At 41.0% G+C, this 24,424-nt stretch overlaps 1 protein-coding gene across 1 annotated transcript; it reads right to left on the reverse strand.

Annotated features, from left to right (window-relative positions):
• Positions 1 to 409: 409 nt before the first annotated feature.
• Positions 410 to 24,119, reverse strand: OBI1 (ORC ubiquitin ligase 1). The gene is made up of 6 exons (XM_055702297.1): positions 23,916 to 24,119; positions 18,973 to 19,108; positions 17,920 to 18,011; positions 16,033 to 16,281; positions 12,709 to 12,797; positions 410 to 2,758 (listed from the first exon to the last, which is right to left on the reverse strand). Exons 1-6 carry the CDS (start codon positions 23,985 to 23,987, stop codon positions 1,255 to 1,257), a joined length of 2,142 nt encoding a protein of 713 aa, XP_055558272.1. The 5' UTR covers positions 23,988 to 24,119; the 3' UTR covers positions 410 to 1,254.
• Between the last annotated feature and the right edge of the window lie 305 nt (positions 24,120 to 24,424).

Genomic DNA, 24,424 nt, shown 5'->3' on the forward strand with positions numbered 1-24,424 from the left:
AAGAAAAACCTGCATCTTGCAATTAAATATGCCCTTAAAAAAACCCCCAAACTTAAACACAATAATGCAAAGAAACCAATTTTGTTCTGCTGCTTAATTAGGTCTCCTGCCTCTAGTAGGCCATCACATTATGTTGACCTATGCAATACTTTATGGAAGAGTCACCTCCAGAGAGGCCGAAAGCCATTTCCATCAACTGTATCGATGCTGACACTAGAACGGTAATATGTCTAACAAGGAGGAGGAAGGAAGATTTGAGGTTTTTTTTGTGGAAAAGCTCACATTCATGTTTTACGAAACTAGATACAGATATGTATTTTCCAAATTGGGGGGGGGGGGGCGGTGATGGACGGACACGGACAACATTTCCCCATTCTTTTTTTACTCATTCAGTATGTGAGGCAACATCAAGGATTACACTGCTTATATTTTATTCAATTCACATAGAAAAGCATGCAGTATTAATGTAAAATGGTACAGTATTAATGTAAAATGTTCAGTGCACATTAGGTAAACAAGTCATTAGCATACAAACCCATTTTTATGGTCTATACAGGCATACTGAACACATTTAGAATAACAATGCTTTTGGGGAACTAAATTAAAAATTGTGCTTAACTTCAAAAAATACAAGCCACGTTTGCAGTGTTAAAGAAGAGATGTTTTCTAACTGAAGTGCTGTAACCCTGAAAAGAGGCTGCTACTTTACACCCACTTAAAACAAGACTTTCAGTACAGTACAGTGCTATGCAACAGCCCAAGCAGCAACATTTCCTCTGGGAGGCAAGTTTTATGGCAAAACTGACATTGTTTTATGGCAATTTCATGAATCCATATGATATATAGCCAGTAGCTGCCTTACACACACAAAATGTAATCTTTAGGAATGGGAAACGTAACCTTTAAACCAAATTTCTACATAAATGACTGATTTGACAAGACCACTTAAAACTGTCCTGTTCAAGGGAGCCATTAGCTGTGTTCACAATGGGAAGATCGTGTAACCTGAAAACTTAAAAGATCATCCAAAACCCCAAACCCCCTAAGTAAAGAGAACACCCAGCCAAAGAAAAGAGTATGGAATGGTTCTTCCCTAGGAAAGAGCTTGTAATGGGCAGGGGAATGTTCAGTTTTCACATAGTCAAAAAAGACAGGATCAGATTGCATGGAGGTCATTAAAAATTAAGTTCACCTGTAAATATTAAACATTGGCAGGTTGATGACTTTTGAGTCACATTTGATTTCCAAGCAGAGTCAGTTTTTGGTGGTTTTCGACGGACTAGCACTGGAAAGGCTGCTTTGAATTTTCCTCTTGGTTGACTGACTGACATTCTTATTTTTCTTTTCAGCTATAAAGGAAGACACCCAAGGAGGATTAAGCTGATTGTGCAGGTCAGATGACATCTTTAAAAAGCAGGAACTGAACTTTTGCTCCTCAAACAACTGTTGTGAGTTACTGAACAGTAAACTCTGGGAAAAGTCTCTTTGAAATAAACAGTTTGGAGGTTTGATATCACTAGCCACTACATTTTGGCCTGTAAACAGCGGAAAGTGGTCATTCATATCTAGCTCAGATGGGGAAAGGATGGAAAACATAGCAGGTTTCCAGCCAGTTCTGTCAACTGCTTGATCAGTTGTCTCTGGACACTTCATACTCTGTTCCTCATTCATCTCTTCCAGTTTCTTCTCAGTTCCATTCAGAAGCTTAGAGCACTCTGTTGACTTTGAAGAACTATCAAGATCTGAGGACTTGAAATTATAGCATGGACTCTTGCTGTTGTCTGATTCAGACATCATTGAGTCCAACTCGGAAATTTTATCAAGGTAGGCTGCATCCATAGATGCCTCACTGGAGGTTCTTGTGCGATTCATTTCGGAAGAGCAAAGAGTATGTAACCTTTTAGGTAAGCAAGAATTTGTTTTATCACTGGACTTTGCTGATGTCTCATCTGACCGACCAGCTACTGAATTTTGCGCTGATTCATCAAAATCTAAGTTCTCAGCAAAATTTGTTGGGCAGGTCCCCCAAAACCCTGATTTTCCTGTAGTAAAACAATTTAGCTTCTTTTCGCTATTACAGCTGCTTCTGCTGTGTTCAGGAGAATCTTTGCTGCAATCATCTGAAGTGTCAGAAAACTCTTCAAATTTCAGTTTTCTCAGGAACGTTGATTGTTTCCTTGCATTTTCTTTTCCATCAGGAGTGTTCAACTGAAGGCGACTGAGAGAAAGAAAAGGAGTGCATGGTGGCGGAAGATCATAAAGTTCTTCATCCTTATATGGCGTACATTCCTCAATTTTATTCCACTGCTCTTCTAAGCAGGCATCCATATTTGTGGTATTTTCATCTAGAAGAACCCCACGACATCCTGGAAATAGTTCTTTCTTTGGGGCGCCCTGGATGTTTGAGCCATTTGAACCATCTTGACTAGAAGAGCTTAAACAAGTTCCACCACTTGTCAGCTGTTCGAGACTGTCAGGACTTTGACTGATAGTCAAAGCTTTTTTGTCCTCAATGTGGGTTTTCAAACATGTTGTATCTTCACTGCTCTCAGCTCCTTTAGCATCTGTGGAAAGCGCTCTCTCACTAACAGCACTCACTGTCTGGGCTCCTTCGCCTGCATTTTTCAGCTGTAAAAGCTGACATTCCATTTCTTCTATGTATTTATCACTTCTTTCCAGTGCCTTTTTAAGACGGTTAATTTCACGTTCACTTTGCTCTACCTTTGACTGAAGTGCAGCTACTGTAAACCTACCAAACCTGCAAGAAGTAAAAAAAAAGAAAATATTAAGCTGGAAAAAGACATTCTCATGGTGCTTTGTGATCTAACTTCAGAAAAGAACAAAGCTATTAAAACACTATGTTAATTTGAAAACAAAAGTCAGAACTTTTCTCTGCTAGTTATAAAAAAACCCCGAAACATTATATATAACGTACAAGTGGAGGTGAATACTGAAAAGCCAAAATTAAACTATTAGCAGTAGTAAGGCAGTAACAAGCAGATTACCCTTCCAGGGTCTGGTTCTATCAATTCAACTCAAATATGCATGAAGAATTATCCCCTAAAAGAATGGCAAAGATTTATGATAACATTTGAACAGTGGTCCACATCTTGAAATATTTACATTCAATCATTTTCTTACAGTACAGCAGTGCTTTACAATACATTTCTTACACAATGTCACCTTGTCAAACATAAAATGTCGATGTGAAATTCAGAAATTGCAATAGTCCTTTGAGGTGGTTTAAATGCTTATATAGACCATTTCAGTTACGTTCCCATTAGATATACAGCTTTTCCTCAGCCATCATGTGGACAGTACTTCCACTGACTTCAGAGCTACTTGTTTTTTTGAGTTTCACAACCAGAACAATCTGATTTCTTCCTTGGCTGCAATATAAAAAGCCTACCACTTGTGGTTTGTGAAAGTTGTGTGCTCATGGGGCTTTCCGCTTGAGCACATTTTCAGCTGCCAAGATACGGACTTGCCTTCCCCCCATCCTCCACCAGCTTTAAAGATTGACCTTCCCCAGAGGGCAGGTGAAGGTTTCAGCTATATGCTGTGACTAATTCTAACCTGTCACTGACAGGTGGGCACCAGGGAATTCCCTGCTCCATCCATGGCTTTCAATTTACAGAAAGAAAAAAACAATTAAAGTTCTGGTATTATTAGGAAGGAGGGAAGGACCTGCAGCCACCCTACAACTCTGACACTTAAGGTTTTATATCACAAAGAAATGACAATTCTCTGTGTGGGCTTACACTAGCTTCCACTTTCCACCTTCCAGCTCCATGTTACAGCAGAAGTTTACTCTTCCAGTGCAAACACTACCTAGTCTTTCTACTCTGCTTCTTTGTCTGTCTGGCCCTCCTTCAGAGTCACAGGAAATTCCATTTTCCCCATTTCACCCCCTTACCTCTTCACAAAAGGCTCCCACTGCAAACCCTAGACCAGTGAGGTCTGAAGATGGTATATCTGGAGCCAGTAACTATGCTGGCAAAACATCCATGAATCTGTGCATGCATTTCCAGCAAAGAATTAAACTGTATTTTGTTTCTTCAACTCCTGAGCCCAAAGCAGTAGGAAACTACTCTATGCTGACAACTGCAATACAGTTAAGTGGGTGCTTGGGGAAAGGAATAGGGGGTATCACAAGCCCCAAACAAACTGTGTACGAGTGACCAGATCTACCGACGTTTTTCACCATTCAACTGCTTCTGCACACTTAATGGACTCTGAGGATTTTGATATAGATAGTTCTGTGGTGGGTAAGATTCACACAACAGTCTAAGTCAGTTCTTTCATAGCACTCCTACTAGACCACTTTTAAAATCATATCAGCCTAAGCTTCATAGCTCTGGTATGCGACACTTACCGCTTGGTAGACATGAAATGGCAGGGTAATAGATTTTATATTTATAACAGGAGTGTTCACTTAGTTTTTTTTTTCCCCTAAAAGAAGTTGGCTGGATTGGAACTCTTGTTGAGGCAAGAATCCCTCCACCTCTACATTACCTCTACCCAATTACCTCTGTCTTCACAAAAAAGACGACGGACCATTTTTCATTGCTTACTCTGTAGGTAAGCAGTTTTCTCAACTGATTATAGCAGCTTCTCCATTTCTGGTCACATGCAAGAGGAAATGGGAGAAAAGATGCACAAGACTTCTTCACTCTCCCTAGTGAAACTAGATGAAAGCAGACAGCTCAGGAATGTTCCAATTATATTTTCAGGTGAAGAGTGTTACAATGAAGTAAGCATCCTCATATCCAACACATTTTGGCTTCATCCCTCCTTCAGTAAAAGGAACTGAGATTTTGGTTTAAGACATTGAAGGAGCCACTGTAGCACATCAGGGCCCAAGCAAGACCTTCCCCAACTCCTAGGGTGATCCAGAAGTATTTATTTTGCCTTTTTCTAACAGACCTGTTCACACAGCCTTACAGGAGCAAACCCTACACTGCTTAATAAAGTATATCAAGATGATGCAAAAAACCAATTTAGCTTAATAGCCACATGAGAGACGGGGAAAAATGCTTATGTAAAATAAGCAAGATTTTCTAGAATCTGCTGTTACAGACACTTTGAGATAAAAATTAAACATGTTTACATTTATATGCATACCTGGCAATTTCTTTTTAATGGAAGAATGGTGTAATATGTTTATTTAATGCAGATAGCATTAGTGACAGCCCGAGATTTGCTTATGAGGAAAAAGCACTGTATTCTCAAGTGCAACTTTTATAACAAGTGTCCTCAGGTTAAAAAAATACAGTACGTTGTTCAAAGCCAAATAGCATCACTAATATGTTAACTGTTGCAGAGGTATGTGCTTGGGAATTTCACTTTTCAGAAATGGAGCATATGACATGCTGCCTACAAACAGTTACCTCTGCAGTTAAGCACCAGAACAGTAGCTGCTTTCTGTTCCTGCTTTGAGACTTGCATGCATTTATTTCCTAAATTTTCAAGACAGCCATATTAAAATGCACATATTTAAACCAACTACACCAGACCAGAGCATGACCTGGCAGGTCAGCAGAGAGTTTAAAAGACATGCATATTTGGTTAAAGAAGCCAGAACCCTCTCCAAATCAAACCACCCTCCTAAAAGATTTCCTCTTCTTTTCCCTTCAGATGTACAGTGAGCTGTGCTGTAGCCAAAAATTTACGGTCTGATGATAATAAGAATAGAATGCAGTACAGTCACATGAAAATAACCTGACACTCTAGATAAATTATTTTGCTGAAGTATTTGAACCATTTCACATTTGGTAACAAGTTGATACATTCTTCAGTAAAAGTTAAGATATTCGGTATACAAGTAGTGAAGCGCTTTTTTCATATTCTCATGCAAGGAAAAAATCTTTGGAATGTTAGGGTCTTTTCTTTAGTTTTATCACTTAATGAGTTTGTATCTTACTGTATTTGTTTCAAGTATATCCTTTCTATAGAAAACTGAAAGCTCAGAGAAACTAGTGGTCACTCATAAAGTAAACAGAAAGACATTTCAGGTGGGATATGGATCTTTCAACACCTAGTGACATTTCAGATGGCCTAAGGTCTTTTACATGACTGTTGGCCTCCAGCTATCATTCCAGAAGGATACAGGTGTCTTATAGGTCCTGTATCACAGCTGCCAGCCCTAGGCTGGTATACTAGATATGTTACAGTGTCTCAGGTGACACTGCATGTCTAGATGAGCACCTGAACCCCATATCTCAGGATCTTTCCTCAGAGTCCTTCTTCTTGTCCCAGCATGATTCTAACTTGACACCAATCAGAAAGTTGCAGTCAGCTCTCACCTACAATGAGCAAGAAGAACTAACATTATAGCTACAATGTTTGAGTAACCCTTTTTTTACATTATTCCCCAACTGCTCCCTCAGTTATGTTTGAGTGTCCCTGTCCTGGTTAATTTTCTTCACAGTAGCTAATATTAGGGCTGTGTTTTGTATTTGTGCTGAAAGCAGTGTTGATAATACAGGGATCTTTTTGTTATTGCTGAGCAGTGCTTGCACAGCATCAAGGCCTTTTCTGCTCCTCACCCCAACCCACCAGTGAGCAGGCTGGCGGTACCTAAGAAGCTGGGAGGGGATACAACAGGGACAGTTGACCCCAAATGACCAAAGGGATATTCCATATCATATGATGTTGTGCTCAGCATATAAAGCTGGGGAAGAACAAGGAAGTGGGGATGTTCGGACTGATGGCATTTGTCTTTCCAAGTCACCATTATGCTTGATAAAGCCCTGCTTTCCTGGGGATGGTTGAATATCTGCCTGCCAATGGGAAGTGATTGAATGAATTCCTTGTTTTGCTTTGCTTGCGTGGGCGGCTTTTGCTTTACCTATTAAACTGTCTTTATCTCAATCCACAACTTTTTTCTTTTTTACTCTTCTGATTCTCTCCCCCACACCACCAAGAGGGGAGTGAGCCAGTGGCTGTGCTGTGCGTAGCTGCTGGCTGGGATTAAACCACAAGTCCTAAAGATGTCCATTTAGAAACTGTTTAGGAAATCTAATAGTCTTTCACCTACAAGAGAACAAATGCCTTCAGTTGTTTCTTCTTATCTATCAGTTCTGCAAATTCAGCTTTAGTGTTTTATTTTCACATATCAGTGACCACTGACTTCAGCATGTCTGTCTAGTCGAGCCCTTAAGTCATATCAACTCACTTTAAAACCACACAAACTCATACAAAAACATTTGTCTTTTGGGTAGTAAGCAGGCTGGAGCAAATAGTTTTCCTGTATAACCATTTACAGAAGACTGGGGCTGCAAGGTTGCTATAGAAAATGACTCTCCAGTTCTAATCACCTGATGGCCCAGACTGGGGACCTCCCTGCAGGCTAGATACATGAGCATGATCTATCCTCCAAAGGGAACAAAGGGTGAGAAGTGGACAATGATAATGTACAGTCAGAAGCTGTCACAGTTCAAGATCAGGGCAACGCCAGAGTACACAACCAAACCCAGTCCCACCATTTAGATATATTTTCACTGGAGTTCTGCAGTTAGATGGGAAGAAAAAGGTAGGAAATCCAAGAACAAACCAGCTGAAAGCCCTACCAGTTTTACAGCCCTTCTGTGAAATCGTGTACCAGATGCAGCTGTATGAGAACAAGTTCTGCAATCATTCTCTACATCAACTATGAAAGTGATCTGCAGCAACAACTTGACAATATCCCAGGTTATATACAATTGCCTTAAGAGCGCGTCATATTTGCATAGGCATGTTTTAAGAAGAAAAAACAGTTAATGGGAGACTTTTCCTAGCAAGCCAAAAAAAAAAAAAAGTCAAGAGAGACACCTCACACGGCTTGCTCTATTTAAGACCTGAAGCCAGAAAAAAATAAATCAGTAATGGGATTTGGTTGCACTGAAGAAGAAATCCTGGGTATAGCCTATTACTGCTTTCCATGCTGCAGACCAGACCAGCCGATAGAAGAAAGTGTACAATGGCTCTTTCTTGAAGGAAGTAGTAGAAACGTTTGCTATAGCTAATTTTCTAAGCTTGTAAGAGAACAAGTTATTTTAAATCTAAGCAAATACTGGGGAGTAAATCCCCTTCATCACACAGTTCACAGAGTACAAACCAATCTAAAGATGCCCGTCCTCATGAAATCTCTTGTGAGCATCAGGGAAATCCACTTTCTTCACATCATGTGAATAAGGCTAAGGTTTACTGTTTGTTGGATGACTGTAGAGCAGCAGGATTTGAACAGAATAGCCAAGTCAAGTACATTCTTTGAAACAAGCTTCTCCTTCTGCCTAGGGAATTGGATGAATCAGATAAATGTGCAAAGCCTCTCCAAGCATTTTAACATCTTTCAGAGAAGCAGCACTAGTCCTTCATGTAAGAAAGCCAGATTATACCCAAGATCGGTGAACAGCATAAACCAGAAAGGATTACTTCAGAATTACTACAAAGAAACCCACCAGAAAGCCCACAAAACCAGTGAGTGTGATCTAAACGTCCTTACTCATCTGCTTAAGGTTTAAATCTTCACACCTGGAGTGGGTGCTTCCTCAGGATTTAACGCTATGACTCAAGAACTCAAAGTTGTTTTGAATTTCTTCTGCTACTATATTGCTTTTTCTCTTATATACTTTTAAGGCCACACTGCAGCTGGTCTTTGAAAATGGCCACTCCTCTGGGACAGTGAGCTTGCAGGGAGGTGAGAAAGTAGCTGTTTTCTATCAAGGAAGATAGCAGCGTTCTTACCCTCTGCACCCTCGACACAGGTTACTAGAAGCCTATTTGTAGGCTGAATGAAATGCAGACTGAATTAAATTGTCTGGCATGAGCGGAAATATTTGAGTTAGATAAAACCAGAATGTTGTACGGAATGACCTAAAAAGACAACAGCCTTAAATTTCAGTGTGCAGGTACCTGAAGTCACAAATAACAGTAAAACCGGAAAAAGGGAAAAAACCCTCAAAACACAACAATACAACAACAAAACCAGAGAAAAGGGACAATGCATCAATTTTCCGCATGTTGTAGATACTTTTTCAGACTGGGATTTTAACTAGCAGAAGAAATTAAAAATTTAGCGAAAAGACTCCTAGGAAGCCTAGAAGTCTGGTTCAAGCTAATTTGAATCTAACCATTCATAAAATACACTATACCCTGGAGTAGATGGACTTGCTAGTTATTTTCCTTCAGGTAAAAAGCAAACATCCCTTTGCCAAAAATGCTTTTAGATTCATTGTGCCTTGCCAATAGACCTAACGTTTTTGTAATTTTAAGTAGAGCTGGAAGTAATAGGCCTTTGTCATCCTGCAAAACTTAAGTTTTAAAAGTTTTCCTGTTCCGTATCAGGAAAACAGAAGTCACTGAAAATTTCTCAGCAAAAAGGGCAAACAAAGAGCAAGCAACGGCCACCAAATAGTGTTATTTGCCTTAGAAATGGGAGACTAGTGCAGGTCTTCGGTAAAAGTCAGAGCAAGAAAATTCCCTCTATTTGCTTTTCAGACCTATGCCCCAACTATATGATGGTATGGTATTCTGGTGAAGGTCTATTCTCAAAAATGTTTAAGCTGAAAAAAATAATTAAATCTAAAAAAACGTGTACAAAATGCCTGACATGGCAGCAATATCAATTTTATGGACATGACATTTTCCAACAGGTTTTAATGGATACTAACAAAGAAAAGAACAACTCAAGACTATGATAAAAGGAAAGTTTTTTTTATTTACCACTGAAGGTCAATTACATTTTTTTTGGTGATGTCAGAGGTAGAGTCTGTGTTACAAAGGGATCATTCACCTGGCATAAGTCTTCCCTTTGGTGTAAAGCAAAGCTTACTAAAGTAACTTAGGTTGTGATATTTAGCTCCAGTGCCATTATGAACAAAGTGAACTACATTTGGGATAAAAAGACTGAATACTGGGAAAGCCTTTCAAAAATTATTTGATACAAGTTTTAGTTAGTTACCGAGCCAGTTGTTTAAGCGGGTTATGAATCCATACCCCATGGATTGTAATCTGAAGCTAAGAAATAGAAGACAAAATGAAACAATGTTGGTGACACTAAATTACAAAGATTCAATTCAGCAGCTATTTTTAAATTGCACTAGAGAGAGCCATTCAGAAACTTTCCAAAAATTACCTTCTGAACAAAATACGCAGAAACAACTGTACTAGCAAATCCACCTGCAGAGAAAGGTTTAATTATAGTGACGTTGCTGGGCTCTGATGTTATGCCTTCAATTATAATTTGATAAGCGGGTAAGAAAACATTTATTGCAACCCCTGTTCAGTGTATGAAGCCTAGCTGAAAGACCTTTTAGATATTACCGAAGTTTGCCACCAGAACTGGAAGAACATTTAAAAAATATCTTGATGTTAGGTGACTAATGACTACAAGGGTGAAAGTTAATTTGCTAACAACACTAAGATGGGAGAGACTTCTTACCACCTGAAGGACATGACCAGAATTCAAAAGAATTGTTTTAACTTTGATATGTGCATCAAAACATCAACCTGAAGAAAGCCAACAAATTGGTAAAATCCCATGCTTTGGACGGGGACATTAGCATTACAAATGCAAAATGAGGCAGAAAGGTAACTTTCTAAGTAGCTATTTAGCAGAGGTAGTGCTGGGCTAGTCGTGCTAGAAGTGCCAGATAAAAGGAAGCAACAAAAAGAGTATTGCAAGATATCAATATAAGATGTTGTAGCAAGACACAAGACAGTTTTTCTGCTCTAGTTAGAACTACTGAGGCTTCTTTCGGAAGCTAGTAATCAGTTCTAAGCGTTACTGCTTCAGAACCCCATAGACACTGGAGACCCCCGAGAGTACGGCAAAACCAAATAAATCAGAAGTTTACTTTTTCTCTTAAGTCACACTTACCTAAAAGAACTGGACAAATCCAGTCTAGAAGACACGATTAGGACTGAATGGATATAGGTAGGGTGAATCAGAATTGCTACATTTAATGTGCTAAAGGGTTTCTTCCAGGACAAATTCCTTATATATACTTAAATTCTTGTAGTACACAACTGAGCTCCAACTGAAACCAAAGCTGAAGATAGCAGAAGCAGGGTACAGACATGCAAACTCCTGAAGTATCTGAACTGGTCCTGGCCCAGTTTAAGCCTGATTCAACTCATGTCCTCAATTCCCATGCTCAATTCTAAAGTAAGCATGGGCCAAAGATAATTCCCAGCAGGCAGGCAGGATGTGACTATCTGTTCTGGAGACTAAAAAACCGCAAAGTTTAATAGTAGAGACATAGACAGGCTGATCTAGCTGGCATCTGCGTTGCAAAACAGACCTTGAAACTGTCCAATTTCTAGTAACATGTGGCTAATAACAATTGTGCTTCTAAAGGAGAAAGTGACTGGCTGGTGTTTTAGGCCACGCTGGCAAAAGATGGGAAAGTGATCAGCTGGCAGCAAAGGCTACTTCTTCACACCCCTGTCCCTCCAATACCTAATTTTTCTGACGAACAAGATGGTAAAGCATGCACAAGCTAGAAGAAACAGAAATTCCTTCCACTGATGAGTTTACTTGACATCAGTAAAGTAAAAATCAAGTTAGATGACTTGGTCTCTTCTAGCTCTTCTTTTCTAGGATTTATTTGGTTACATCTATTTACTTTACAAGTTTGCCATTCTTGTCAATTCACTCTTGAATCCTATGGGAAGAGATATTCCATGGCATTAAAGCCCTATCCATTGCCAAGACCTTAAACAGGGTTCTATCTCCCTTATTAGGGGACTTCAGGACAGAATGTACTTTTATGCATTTAACAGCATAGCACAAGGATCATGCATCCTCTTTCCTGGGGTCTTGAATGACAGGCAGTCTGGCAAGCAAGCTCTCTATTAAGGACGCATTTCATTTTCCAGCAAGTGAGATGTGAACTAGAACAAAATCCAGAGAGCTCTCTTCTGACATTACACAGGTGTCCCCCAACCCCCTTCCTTAAAAGCACCTTATAAACCTTTGATCAGTGCTGCTCTTAAGGTTTCTAAGTTATAAACCAAAGAGAGAAAAAAAGGGTAGAAAACTGAAAGAACAGAACACAACTTTAAAAATATGAACATGGTGGTTCGCGAAGTACTTCCAAGGAGAGGTACCTTAGCACACCACTGTAATCAGTATGGCAAAGTTTCTGCTTTTTGAGGTCATTGTCATTGATGTTTTAACTGTTTAAGACACAGTACTAAACACAGGTGTCAGTTCTGTGAATTATGTTCTTATGCTGCAGAAGCTCGATTCACATATCTTGCCCAGACACAAAGCTATCAGGGACTTTCCCTGAATAGGGAGCCAAAGTCCACAGAACAAACCCTGAAGGCAGCAAAAGGAAGAACAAACCAAATCCAAATACAAACAACCGGAACATCTGCACTTAAAAACAAATCTTCTACTTCGACCATATACCAGATTTAGAAATTTCCCGGTAACAAAAATAAGTTAACTGTAGAATTCAACTAATAAATCCAGCCCTTCAGTACTGGCCAGGTAATAGAAGGAATAGCACTTCTAGTAATATCATATGCCTTCAGTGTATTTTTGTTGCTATTCTGTAAGTTGCATTTGTCACCCAAGTCTGTGAGGATAAGAACTCCAAAATTTACCTGGAGACACATATGCAACACCATGTACACCACCACAGTTTTAGGTTAAAGTCCTACAACAGTTAAACAGTCTATAAATAAAATACAGTAGCTTTTAAAATATTCACATACTTTTGGGGTGATCTACTATCAACTTCAGCTTTTAGTCGCAAATTCTCTCTTAAAAGGCTATTGTTTTCCATGCTCAGTTTCTTATTTGCCTAAGGAAAAGAAAAAGAAAAAAATAAGTATACAGTAAACCAGAAATGACTTCTAATATTTATAGGACAAGCTGTTACTCCTTTTTAAAGAGACAGAACTAGAAATGTGGAGGCAGGAAACAGCCTTCAGACAGGGACACCACTTAAAAATCACCATGGGAAATGGATTGCAAAACTGAATAGCGAACAGACATTTTTTATTTATATTCCCAAAATACATTGCAAGTGTCCTATCTTGGGAAATAAACACAGCTATGTTAGTTAGCACAGAAAGTCATTAAGGAGATGTACTAATGGCAATTTCATGGTTTTTTTTTTCCACATGACTAAATATGTTAAGTACATTAGCATTACAATATGCAGGTATCAGCAAAACTAATGTTGAACAGCTTCCTCCATTCCAGATTACAGTAAGATTACTTTGGGTTTTTTTGGTTTGTTTTTAAAGCATAGTTATCCTGTGGATGTAAATCCATTACGACAAGCTATTTGCAGTCTTTCTTCACTTTCTTCCAGGACGCTGTGATTAAGACTTCTGATTCACAATCCTTACTTCTTGAATTGAGGTCAATTCCTTCTTCTCAGATCAGCAGACACCCTTGTTAACAAGATACTTCATACAAAGAGAAGTTTTCCTGCACCTTGTTTCAGAACAATGAATGCCTCTATCCTAACAGTAGAAAATAGTCTTTGCACTTCACAGGCAGCTCAATCTCCCTATCCTGAAAACCGCATCCCCAGTCCAGGACTTTTAATTCATAGCCTCAATTAGATGACACTTCCACTGCATAATAGAAGTCTGACGTAGAGTTAGATCTGAGGGAGAAGCTATGCAACTGGGCTCAGTAGTGAAATGTACTTTTTCAGAAGCATCCAACAGTGCATGAAAAGAGGCAGAAAAACTCTAAACGCTTATACAAATATCCGCAGCAACCTTTCCCTGCGAGGCTAAGACAATGGGAGGTAGGGGGAACGGAGCAGAAAGAAATAAACACTCACACTCCCCCCACCCCAACACCACAACATTCCTAGAGGCAGAAAGATTTACTTCTGGTAAAGGAGGAATGGGAATGGTGAGCCCAGGGCTTGGGTGCCTGAATGCCAACTATTTGGTGTTTAACAAATAAAAGCACAAAATCTTGAAAGCAATGAGTAAGAATCTAGGACACCTCCGTTCCAAAGGAGCATCAAACCATTTCACAACATGGCCAAGACCTTTCTCTCTTCCCAGTCACACAACCAAATAGAAAATTATGTTACTTGTGTAGAGTTTGTAGATAGAGCATCCACCTGGCACATGGTAAGACAAGACCGAATCTCTTTGGTGTCCTTCCAGAGAGTGCTCTACCCTCTAAGCCAGTAAGCTGCAAGGGATTCCCACTTGCAGCACAATGTCTAGGTTAGGAAGTTCATGTAACCACATTATTAATGAGTTTGTCTAGTATTTCTACTACTGGGTTTATATCACCGCTTCCACACGTGTTATGACTTCACTTAAAGTAGTAACACCTACTTTGGGAATCTCTGCTCCATGACATTATATGATAAAGGTTGCTGCTATTTCCTGACTCAGTCTGGTCTTAAAAGGAAAGTGATGGCAACCACATCTAATGAGGGACCCTGTCTCACTAGGAAGCAGTAGGTGGTTGAAGCTCCTGGGTCAGGTACTTTAGGAGTAAGAAGGTTTCTGGTTCCAGACTGAGTGTATATGGGAAGGGGTCTTGCTGTTTAGATTGGGATTGGTCAGTGCATGCTCTGAAGGGAAACAAGTTTTAAAAGAAGAGCCAACAGAACTGAGAAGCTGTTGAAGAGGGAACAGATGGGAAGAGAGTGTTGGACTCCATGATCTGAAAGGTCTTTTCCAATCTAAATGGTTATATGACCACTATTTAAGGCTTGGTTCCTAAAACCCATTTAAATCTCTATTTGTATCTAACCCTTAAGCAAATTCAGAGACTCCATAAACTTAAAACATTTTTCTTGCTAAACCTGATATTATACTGAACCCCCTCTCAACACACCCCTCCCTCAGTCCCTGCTATAAAAAAAAGTCAGTACAGTTTAATTTTACGACACACACATACCTCCCCAAATTAGGCAGACAAGAACTCTTTGCTGCAAGTCCCCTTTTACCAACTACAAGTGACTCTGAAGCTCCTGGGATCCTCTTAGGAGGGCAGATGCTGTGTCCCAACCTGTAAAGTTGAAGTCTGAGTCTAGCTAAGCTATCGAACAAGCAGATTTTGGAAACTCAGTTTGTTCCTTTTAGTGTTTATCACAGTCCAATCAGGGTCAGAATTTGCTTTAGACTACACAGAGGCAAATCTAGAAGTGTCCCAGTAATGACAACAGCATAGCAGAACAGTATAATGTGGGCCTCTCAGTCTGTAGCACAGGAAAAGCGTAATCACCGTTAATACTTACAAAGGAAGAAACCCGTACTAAACAAAATGCTTCAGTTTTGCAGGAGGCAACCCAGGATTGTTAATAGAAGAAATAAAGACAGCATTTTAAATAAATGCAAGTCCAGTTCTTTCCACCTTGCCTTTCAAATGAATCTTGAAATTTTGCTCTTCTGTGTTTGAGGAGATCCTTCTTGTGCCTACAGGTACATTTTGCAATGTATTTTTACTTAGATGTATTGTCATATGCCTGTCTTCTGCATCCCTCCTCCTGCAGTATCAGGTTTTCTTTTATACTGCATTCAAGATGTATAAAAAAGCTGCAGGTTTCCAGTAAAGGATCTTCTGGTCATAAAATGCTGAAGCTTGTCTATTTTCGGTCAAAGGGTCAAGTTACCCTGTCTCAGCAAATTGCACCAAAAATATCGGCTATCAGGGAGGGCAATAGTGCAAAATCTGCCTCAGCCAACTGTACTGTGTTTGGCCACCGAATGTTGTTAAATAGATATATTATATAGATTATTGCAAGCCTGAAAAATCTGGTCATCAATACTGGTGACAAGTGCTACTATAATCCAATTACCCAGTCATGGAGTGACAGAGGAGTTGAAGAAGAGTCACATACAAGACTCACTAGAACAAGCAATAACATCTGACACTTGCAGAGGCTATATGGAAATACTATGATACACCAACAGTCACTGGAATTCAATTTTTTTTTTTTTCTTTCTTCTGGATCTATGAAGTACCCAGAGGTCATGCTAGCTCTCGCTCCCACTTAACTAACATGAAACAGTTACAGTATAAGATAGCTAAAGAAATGTATTTATTACCTCCTTCAGCTTTTCCACATTATCCACCACTTTTTCATATATATCATTGGCAGCTTTCAGCTTTTTGCTCCATTCCTCTGGGGTTTCTGGGCCACTGGTACTTGCTTCATTTGCTGACTGGCTAGTTTCCTTGTTTTGGCAAGACAAAGCTGATGCTGTAGGATCCAGAAGAGATTTCAGCTGTGTCTGTAAACTGAGATTTTTACCTCTCAGATCTTCCACTTCTTTTTGCAGGGATTCTATTTCATCCTAAAGGTGTCAGAAATTCACAGGAATTAAAATAATGCATGAGATTAATTAAATAATACTGGCAAGTTCCCACAGCACTTTAGAAACATGGGTTCTGGCAAGCCCAGACGCATGCCTTCACTTACACATACATCTAAGTATGCTTATGTATTGTGCTCTAGGCAGGATTTTAATCAACCTGCACACTCAAGCATAGTGAACGTTTTAGTGAAGGGAATCCCTTGACTACATAAAGGACCCTGAACAAACTGTCGGGCAGACCAAAAGCTTCAAAGCATTCAGCAACATGAATCTATTATTAGGGCACTCTGTGGGAGGATTTCCTGTATCAAGTGTTCTTAAGGTCGTCCTCTGCTGACTCATTTGCTGTTATTTGGAAATGATCTGATGAAACATTCTGAAACATCACATATTCGGATGCTGAAGGTCTCAAGATTCACAATGGACAGAACACTGCCTGGAAGAGGCTGCCCCAGCTACATGAAAGTAGCAACATCTTAGGAACGACTCTCAAAATGCAAAGAACAAAGCTCTTAGCTGTATTGGTCTGAAGCCACAGAGAAGCAAAAACCTTCAAAAGCCTGTTGTTGTAGGCATAAAAGTAATTTATCCTGAAAACATGTTGTCTACACTGTTCACCAACTCAAGTATTTGAGTTGCTCAAGGTCAGGTTACTAAAGGAGGCCATCTATGGCATTTACATAAACCCAAGGCATAGTTGCATGAATAATCAAGCATTTTTTCCCTCCTCCCAGCATCAGAACAACAATTTTAAATTTAGGTTTTTGAAGAGATTTATGTTATCCTATGCCTACCTGTGTGATTTTGGAGTTGATTCAATAGAAAGGCGGGAAACCTCCTTTTCCTGACTCCTCCTTTCATAGAAGATGAAAGAAGCTGAGCTATAGGCAAGCTTGTCATAAGAAACAGCCCTTACTTCCCCAGTGTTAAGGATACATACAGTGCCCACTTCCTTTCTCCCATTCTCCTCCCTGAGACAGGTTTCCTTGCAAAATATGCAGTCTTCAAACTGCTACTAAGGAAACAACAGCTGAGAAAACATACTAAGCATATTCCTTATTAACACCTTTTCACCTTGTTCCTAAGAGAGTATTTTTCCAGCAGGAGGGTGGAGACAAACTTCCAAACATTCACTCACTTTCAGAAAAGAATACAACAATGATAAAAATTAACCTATGCCAGAAGGTTACAGTTGGCAATATTCTTTAAGAAGGCATTTAGTCTCCCTGAGTAACAGGGAATTACTTCAGAAAATGCTTGCATTTGTATCAAAGAAAAACCAAAAAGCTCCCAATATCCAATATGCATAAAGAAAACCTCCCATACCACCTGAGGAGGGAATTCCCACAAAATCATAGAACTGGCTGTACTTGGCTACCTGTAGCATAGAAAGAATATCACCATGACTTCAGTAGGAGCACTTCAACCACCAGCAAATGCTTTCTTGTAACCTTAGCCAGAAGGTAGGATTTCAACGCAGCCGAGTTTCACGAAGATGCAGTATAAACCTTCACTCAAATTAAAAACAACAGGACTCAAAGCAAAAGGACCAGTTGTATGCAGTAATTTAACAGTTGCAGTTCACCTGGAAAGTCACAACACTCCCCATGTCCTTACCTCATATTCTCTGTGGAGCAATTCAAGCCTTGTTTTACGCAGGTGTTTTCTGACTGTTGGACTAAATATCGGATCACTTTCACTCGTTCCTCCTAAAGCAGCATAGGATGAAAAAAACACTAATATTGTTTCTTCTTCAGTGAACTCAATACTAGTAGTCCACCTTATAGCTCTTTTCAAGCATCAACCACAAATACAACTAATATTGGACCAATCTACGACAGATTTAAAGTCCTTTCATTTTCAGAGTATCTATTAGTGATGTTTAGAAGTCAAAATCCTGCCTCACAGCAGGAAGACAACTTCTGAATTTTTCAACTTTGTATTTTCCTTGACAAATCCTGTATTATTTAAGGCCATATTATTAAAACACAGCTAAGAGGGGGATGGGGGGGGCAGGCAGGGAATCTAGCATATGTTTAAGTAGTACAAGATAGTGTAAGTTTCTAAAGGGAAATTGTTCAGACATATTTTTCTCTCAGAACCAAACAGCAGAGTTGACATTTTATATTAAATAAAGATCACAGTACTTCCTAGCTCTGGGGAAGTTCAGAGCCTTATTCGGGTGTAGCTTTGTCTTATTTCTGTGCTAAGAGACATTTTCTTAAAAATAAAGCAAAAGAGAGGAAACTGAAGAAAACAACAGCAAAAAAAAGACCTCATACACATTAAAGATGCTGGATTTAAGTACTCTATTTCTCAGCTAAATGCTATTCTCTTAGGTCAACAGGTTGCAAGGCATAGGTAAATACTTCAAGTGAGATGCATGTTTTTCCGGTAAAGGCACCATCCAACCAAGATTTAAGAAACAATCATTAGAGCTATGGGGTACTTGCTGCCTTTGAATAATCTAGCCATTAATACACACATCATCTTTGGCATGTTTACCCTGTAGCTATCATGTATGTTTCTGGAAAGATTTAAAGTCAGATTTTCCTTAGATGCTGGTAAAAAACACACAGAGGAAAAAAATCTAGACATCTTTGGACTCAAAAGAATCTCCTCCAGCAGTAAATACCAAAAAGATATTTCAAAGACTAGAGTTGTCCTTACCTATAATTTCCTTGCAAGGATTTTCAGGTGTGATGGGAATCCTGCAAGCTGGGCACTGATTATTGTTCTTCAGCCACACTTCAATACAAATGGAACAGAAGACATGGTTGTTGACACAGATGACTGGGTGACGGACCTTTGAGTATTCAAGAGAAAAAAAAAAAAAAAGAAAAAAAGGAAAGACAAACAGAAAGACACTATGAATACTTTGAAACTCTTTCAGGTAACAGAATAGGAGAATACACTACTCCATCTCTCAGCACAAGTCTGGTCTTGCAGGAAAGAGACACTGTTGTTTCACAGAGCCATCTAGAAGTGACCTCCTGACTCATGATACCAAACTCCTCTATTACTGAAGGCACCAAAGCTATAACCATTTTTGCAAGACTAAGGTCCTTGATTCCAGGAACTCATTAATGCACAGTATGGCAGGCACCCTTCCTTCACCTCACAACCTCCAAGAACTGCAGCCAACCACTCCAATGAAATGCACTTGCCTTCCCAGGTAGAAGGAGATCAAAAGACACACATCTACAGATTTCCAAAAGTGAGGGAATGAGGGACTGCTCCCGGCAACAACCAACACTTTGCCTTGGAAGAGGTGTCACTGAAACAGGTAGTGTTACAGATTACCTCTAGCCTATGCATAATCAGCTTCATGAAAATGAGCTTTAAAAAGGGTAAAGGCCAAAACCACAGAGAAGAAACACGAACCAGCAATCACTAATTCAAGCCTCCTGCTAGATATGCATTGCTACTAAATAAGTAATTACCCAAGAATGGGGCAGCTAACTGAAGGATTAAATATTCCAATCAGACACAGATCCTTTCAAGAAGCTTTTCCTCCCCTTCCAAAACAGCAAGGTAAACAAACTTCTAGAAAATATTAATGACAATGCATTATTCTCTCTTGTCATTTAAATACAAACCCCATTTGAAAGTGAGTGTGCATAGAGGGACCGAATATGATATGGAAGAAAAATACTTTCTTCTATATCTATGCCTTATTGCAGTTTCTGTTACAGCTTACCGTAACATACACTCTCAGATCTCTTAAGACTGCATTAGGGGTCTTAAAAATAATTATTTGTTTTTCCTCCTCCCCTATCTCTGCCCAAGAAACGTGCTTTGAGACACAGAAGTATCAGTATCTATTACTTTATATTCTACTGTGTTGCACTTAAACCCCAAGTTTAAGAGAATCCTTTCAACTTTAAAAGAAGTTCTCATCATCCCCAAGATCTTTCTCTTTCATTCTATTAGTGAAGCAGTCAAACTAGAAAGGAAAAATGAAATGTGGCAGGGAGAAGCAAGCAACCGGGAAGGACAGCCAATAATCACTTGGGAAAACAGATTAGATGTGTCCTGCAGTAATCATACCCATACAATCGGTGCTGGACAAGCTAAAACCCAAGCATTTTACCACTGAAATACATATGGATCTGAATTAAGGCCCAGATCTGTCAGCTTCTTCTCCAATTTACTATTTATGCCTCTGTCACATTACAGGATTCACAATATTTTTAAAATCTCCAATATGACAGTCCGGGGTGCCAAAGGATCTATCTATACACAAACCAAAACTCAAGTTATTGAAGGTGTGAATAGAAAGAGATGAAGCTGTTTCTCTAAGTGTCTGCATACTTTCACTTCTGATTAAAGAGGCTTTCTTACTATTAGTGCAAGCTTTAGCACACCAATGCTCTGGAAGCGCTTAAATCTTACAATTTCAATTATATATATCTCTATATAAACCACCTTGTTATTTAGTGCTTTTCTTTACCAAAAAAAAGCTTTCTCCAGCTTTCCCATCCGCAGCTAGAAGAAAAAACCCAAACATTTTTTTTCTCTAGTTGTACTTCTTTCTTACTCAGAAGCAGCTTGAGAATAATTATATGGATGGCGATGATAGGATACAGAGCAGAATAACATAAAGTAATCCAAACAGGAAGAGACATTTCAGGAGTGCAGGTCTACCCCCTGGGGAGCAAAAGACCCTCAGTTACCCCAAACCTGACAGGGAAGCATACTTCTTGCAAGTGAATGATTACTCTATATCTCTAGCAAAATAGTAAGTCACATTTATTACTCTCCAGGGTACAGTGCTTCTGATTTACACACCTTTACAAGTTTCATTTCAGCGCTGAGGTTTATACTTTTGTTGGCTCACGATCCACACAAAGCAACCCATGCGACAACAGCAGAAGCCGCTATTGAAATGTCACACAATGGCTGGGGGTGCCGCTGCCCTTCACCCAGTCACTGAGCCACTGACTGTGAGAAGCCCGGGGGGGTGGGGGATCAAAACACACTCGTTACTAAAAAAGCATTTCACTTGAATTACAGCAGTTTCAGTTCCTAACTAGACCATAATGTCTAGAAAGACTACAGCTTATTTGAGAATGCTTGATGAGCTAGGTGATTCTGAACAATTTCCTAATTTTTCCCACACATATAACGCAATCCCTATGCAGATCAAAATCAAATCCTATACACATCTATGTCACTTTGAAGGCACTTCGAGATCTTCAAGCAGCATTAATAGAGGACCAGGCACACTGATACCAGTGAACAAATCCCCAGACGTTGTATGTCTTTCAACACATACAGAATTCTGTGCCTGAGCCCAAGCAAACTGTCAAACCCAGAACTAACAGGAAAGACCTTCAGTCATTCTAGGATGAGTAAACCTAACAGCCCAATGCAGATGACTTCTGATCTGCTCACTAGTTATGAATACAGATATGTTAGACGGTAACCCCAGCTGTGTTAAAAGAGCATTCAGGGAACAAACATGGAAATTTATCCAAACAATTATCTGTTATTATAAATGGTTATTTGCACATCTTGCCAATATACTTTACAACACTGTTCAAAGGCACAAAACAGGCTAACATCATGCACCGTGTGTCATGTTTCCCCCACACCAAGATTTCTGTATCATTAAAAACAATGAGTGTTTGACATTATTGAATGAGTTTCTCTTTGATATCTTTTTTTTTTATCCCCTTACCATTATGCACAGTGAACAGTTTCTATTTTGCAGTCAGTCCCTTGCAAATTTTGCAGAGACAGCAAGAGGGAAACTCTGATTGTAGGTTGGGCCTTCTACTCAATTTGAAGCCCACGCTACAAACCACAGAAGTATTACAGTATGTCGGCCCTCCAGGACACTTTCTGGTCCTCCCTACAAGACAGGGCAAAACCAGCAAGATTTTTCCTTTAATTTAAGCTAAATAACTGTTTCTTCCTCTAACCTTACTCTTGCAAAAAGCTTTTTCTGATTAAGTTTTTCAGTGAAGTTCCAAGTTAGAGACAAATCTATGTACTTAAAAAAAAAAAAAAAAAAAAAAGACAGCCAGAGCCATCAACTTCGGCAAAATTTAAACAGCTTCATGCATCTAAAAAGAAAGCCATTCAAATACCTTTATTACAGATATCACCAGATTCACTTATCTGTTGATCATATATTACCTCAGCGCAAAACACAAAGTAAGAAGAGTGTGGAAATCTCTTCCAGTACAAACTCGGGAACATCAATTCCTGATCAACTCCAGGTAACAAGCACAAGTATGAAACAGTGGCCTGAAATAACCCAGTGGCTTTATAGCAAAATATGAGTGAATACCTAATGAATCTATCAAGTGTTTAGGTTAGAAAGTCACTAGGCTCAGATTCAAATAGCAAATACATTGTTGGTTTGATTTTGCCCTCTTTTTCCAAGAGTAGCCACCCTGCATTACAGACACAGTAAATCTGTGTTTTCCTCTATTTTCATTAAACAGATAAATGTCAAAAGGAGAGGTAACAGAACCACAGCTGGGAAGTCTTGCTCAACTTCCACAGAAAAGCCAAGAAATGAGTAAACATGGTTGCTAAATGCATCATTGCAAGAATTAAGAGAGCCGAGAAAAGGGAGATGTCAGACTACTTTCGCTACCAGCGCTACACCAACTTTTATACATCAAACGTGCCTGTTCTTTTGTTACCACTCCAGCACAGAAAAGGTCTTGGAGTAAAGGCCACGTGAGGTAGAAAGAAATCGGACAGTAAATGCCAGAGTACAAATATAAAAGGCTATTTCTTCCCTTGTAATTACTGTTGGGCTTGAAGATGTTTGATTTGTTTTGGAGAGCAAGGGAACAAGGGGGGTGGGGGTGGTTAAGAGTGGTGGGGAATGCGCAAAGAATTTGAGAAGCAATTAGTGACAGCTATGAAATTAGCTCTGGGGCTTTTAGAGAAGCACAGGCTAGCAAGAACCCCCCACTTCCCGCGGGAGAAGAGGAAGAGACTGGGAAAGGGTCAGAAAGAGGAAATGGAAACTTTTTCTCCGGACCGCTGCAGTTTTGCTCGACACTTTTTAAATCCACTCGGTTACACACCCCCTCTTTTGTTCCACTGCTCCTCCGCGACACAGCACCATGCTCCAACACAAACTCACCCAATATTTTACAACAGATTATCCTACCGGTAGCCGAAGGAACCCCCGAACCCCACCGCCTGGGCCCTGGGAGCCACACACCCACGCTTCGACGCGGGGGCGGGCTCGGGGACGGGGCCCCAGCCCCCGGACGCCGCCGTCGAGGGGGAGCACGGCTCCTACCACCCCAACGGCGGCAACAAACCTCGCCCGCCCCGGGGAACGGCCCCCCGGGGCACGAAGCCCCCCTCCTGCCCGGGGCGGGACCCCTCACCACCCCTCGGAGAGGAGACCCCCCCCCGCCCCTCGGAGAAAGGGCCCCACACCCCAACTTTCTCCCCAGCGCGGAGCCGCAGCCCCTTAAAAGAGACAAACGCGGCGGGGTCTGGGCTGCGGGCCACGGCGGAGACCCCCGAGCAGCCGCCGGCCGAAGCGCGCCGGGCCGAGCCGGGCCTTCCCGTACCCACCGCCGGGCCACCCCCAGGCGGGGGCTGAGCGGGAAGGGCAGCGGCGGCGCCGTTACCTTCCCCAGGCAGATGTGGCAGGTGATGGGCAACGTGAGGGACAGCGTGACGCTGGGCCCGTGCTGCGCCATCGCGGCGGCCCGGCCCGGCTCCGCCAGCACGGAAGTCCCGCGGGCGGGCGGTAACGGCGGCCCCACGGCAGCCCCGCTACGGCAAGCCGGCGAGGCCAAGCGGCCGCCCGGCGGAGGGAAGGCGGCGCGCGCTTTTGCAGCGCTCCCCTGGAGGGCGGGCGGGAGCCGCGGCCCCCTCACCGCCCTGCCCGCCGCCCGGCCGCTGCCGCCCCCCGCCGCCCCCCCGCCATGCCCGTGCCGCGCCTCGCCGGCCCGAGGAGGCGGCTTGCGCGGCCCGCCGAGCTCCTGGCCTCCGCGTGGCCCTTCCTGAGGCGGAACACCGCGCCATGGGGAGCGCCCGGGTAAGGGCCCTGGCAGGAGGAGGCCGACGCGGTACAGGGCTTTCACCTTATTAACCTGTCCCTCGCTCAGGTTTCACTGCGCTGAGCTAAATACAC

The sequence above is a fragment of the Falco cherrug genome, chromosome 2 (assembly GCF_023634085.1).
Source record: "Falco cherrug isolate bFalChe1 chromosome 2, bFalChe1.pri, whole genome shotgun sequence".
NCBI classification, from domain to species: Eukaryota; Metazoa; Chordata; class Aves; order Falconiformes; family Falconidae; genus Falco; species Falco cherrug.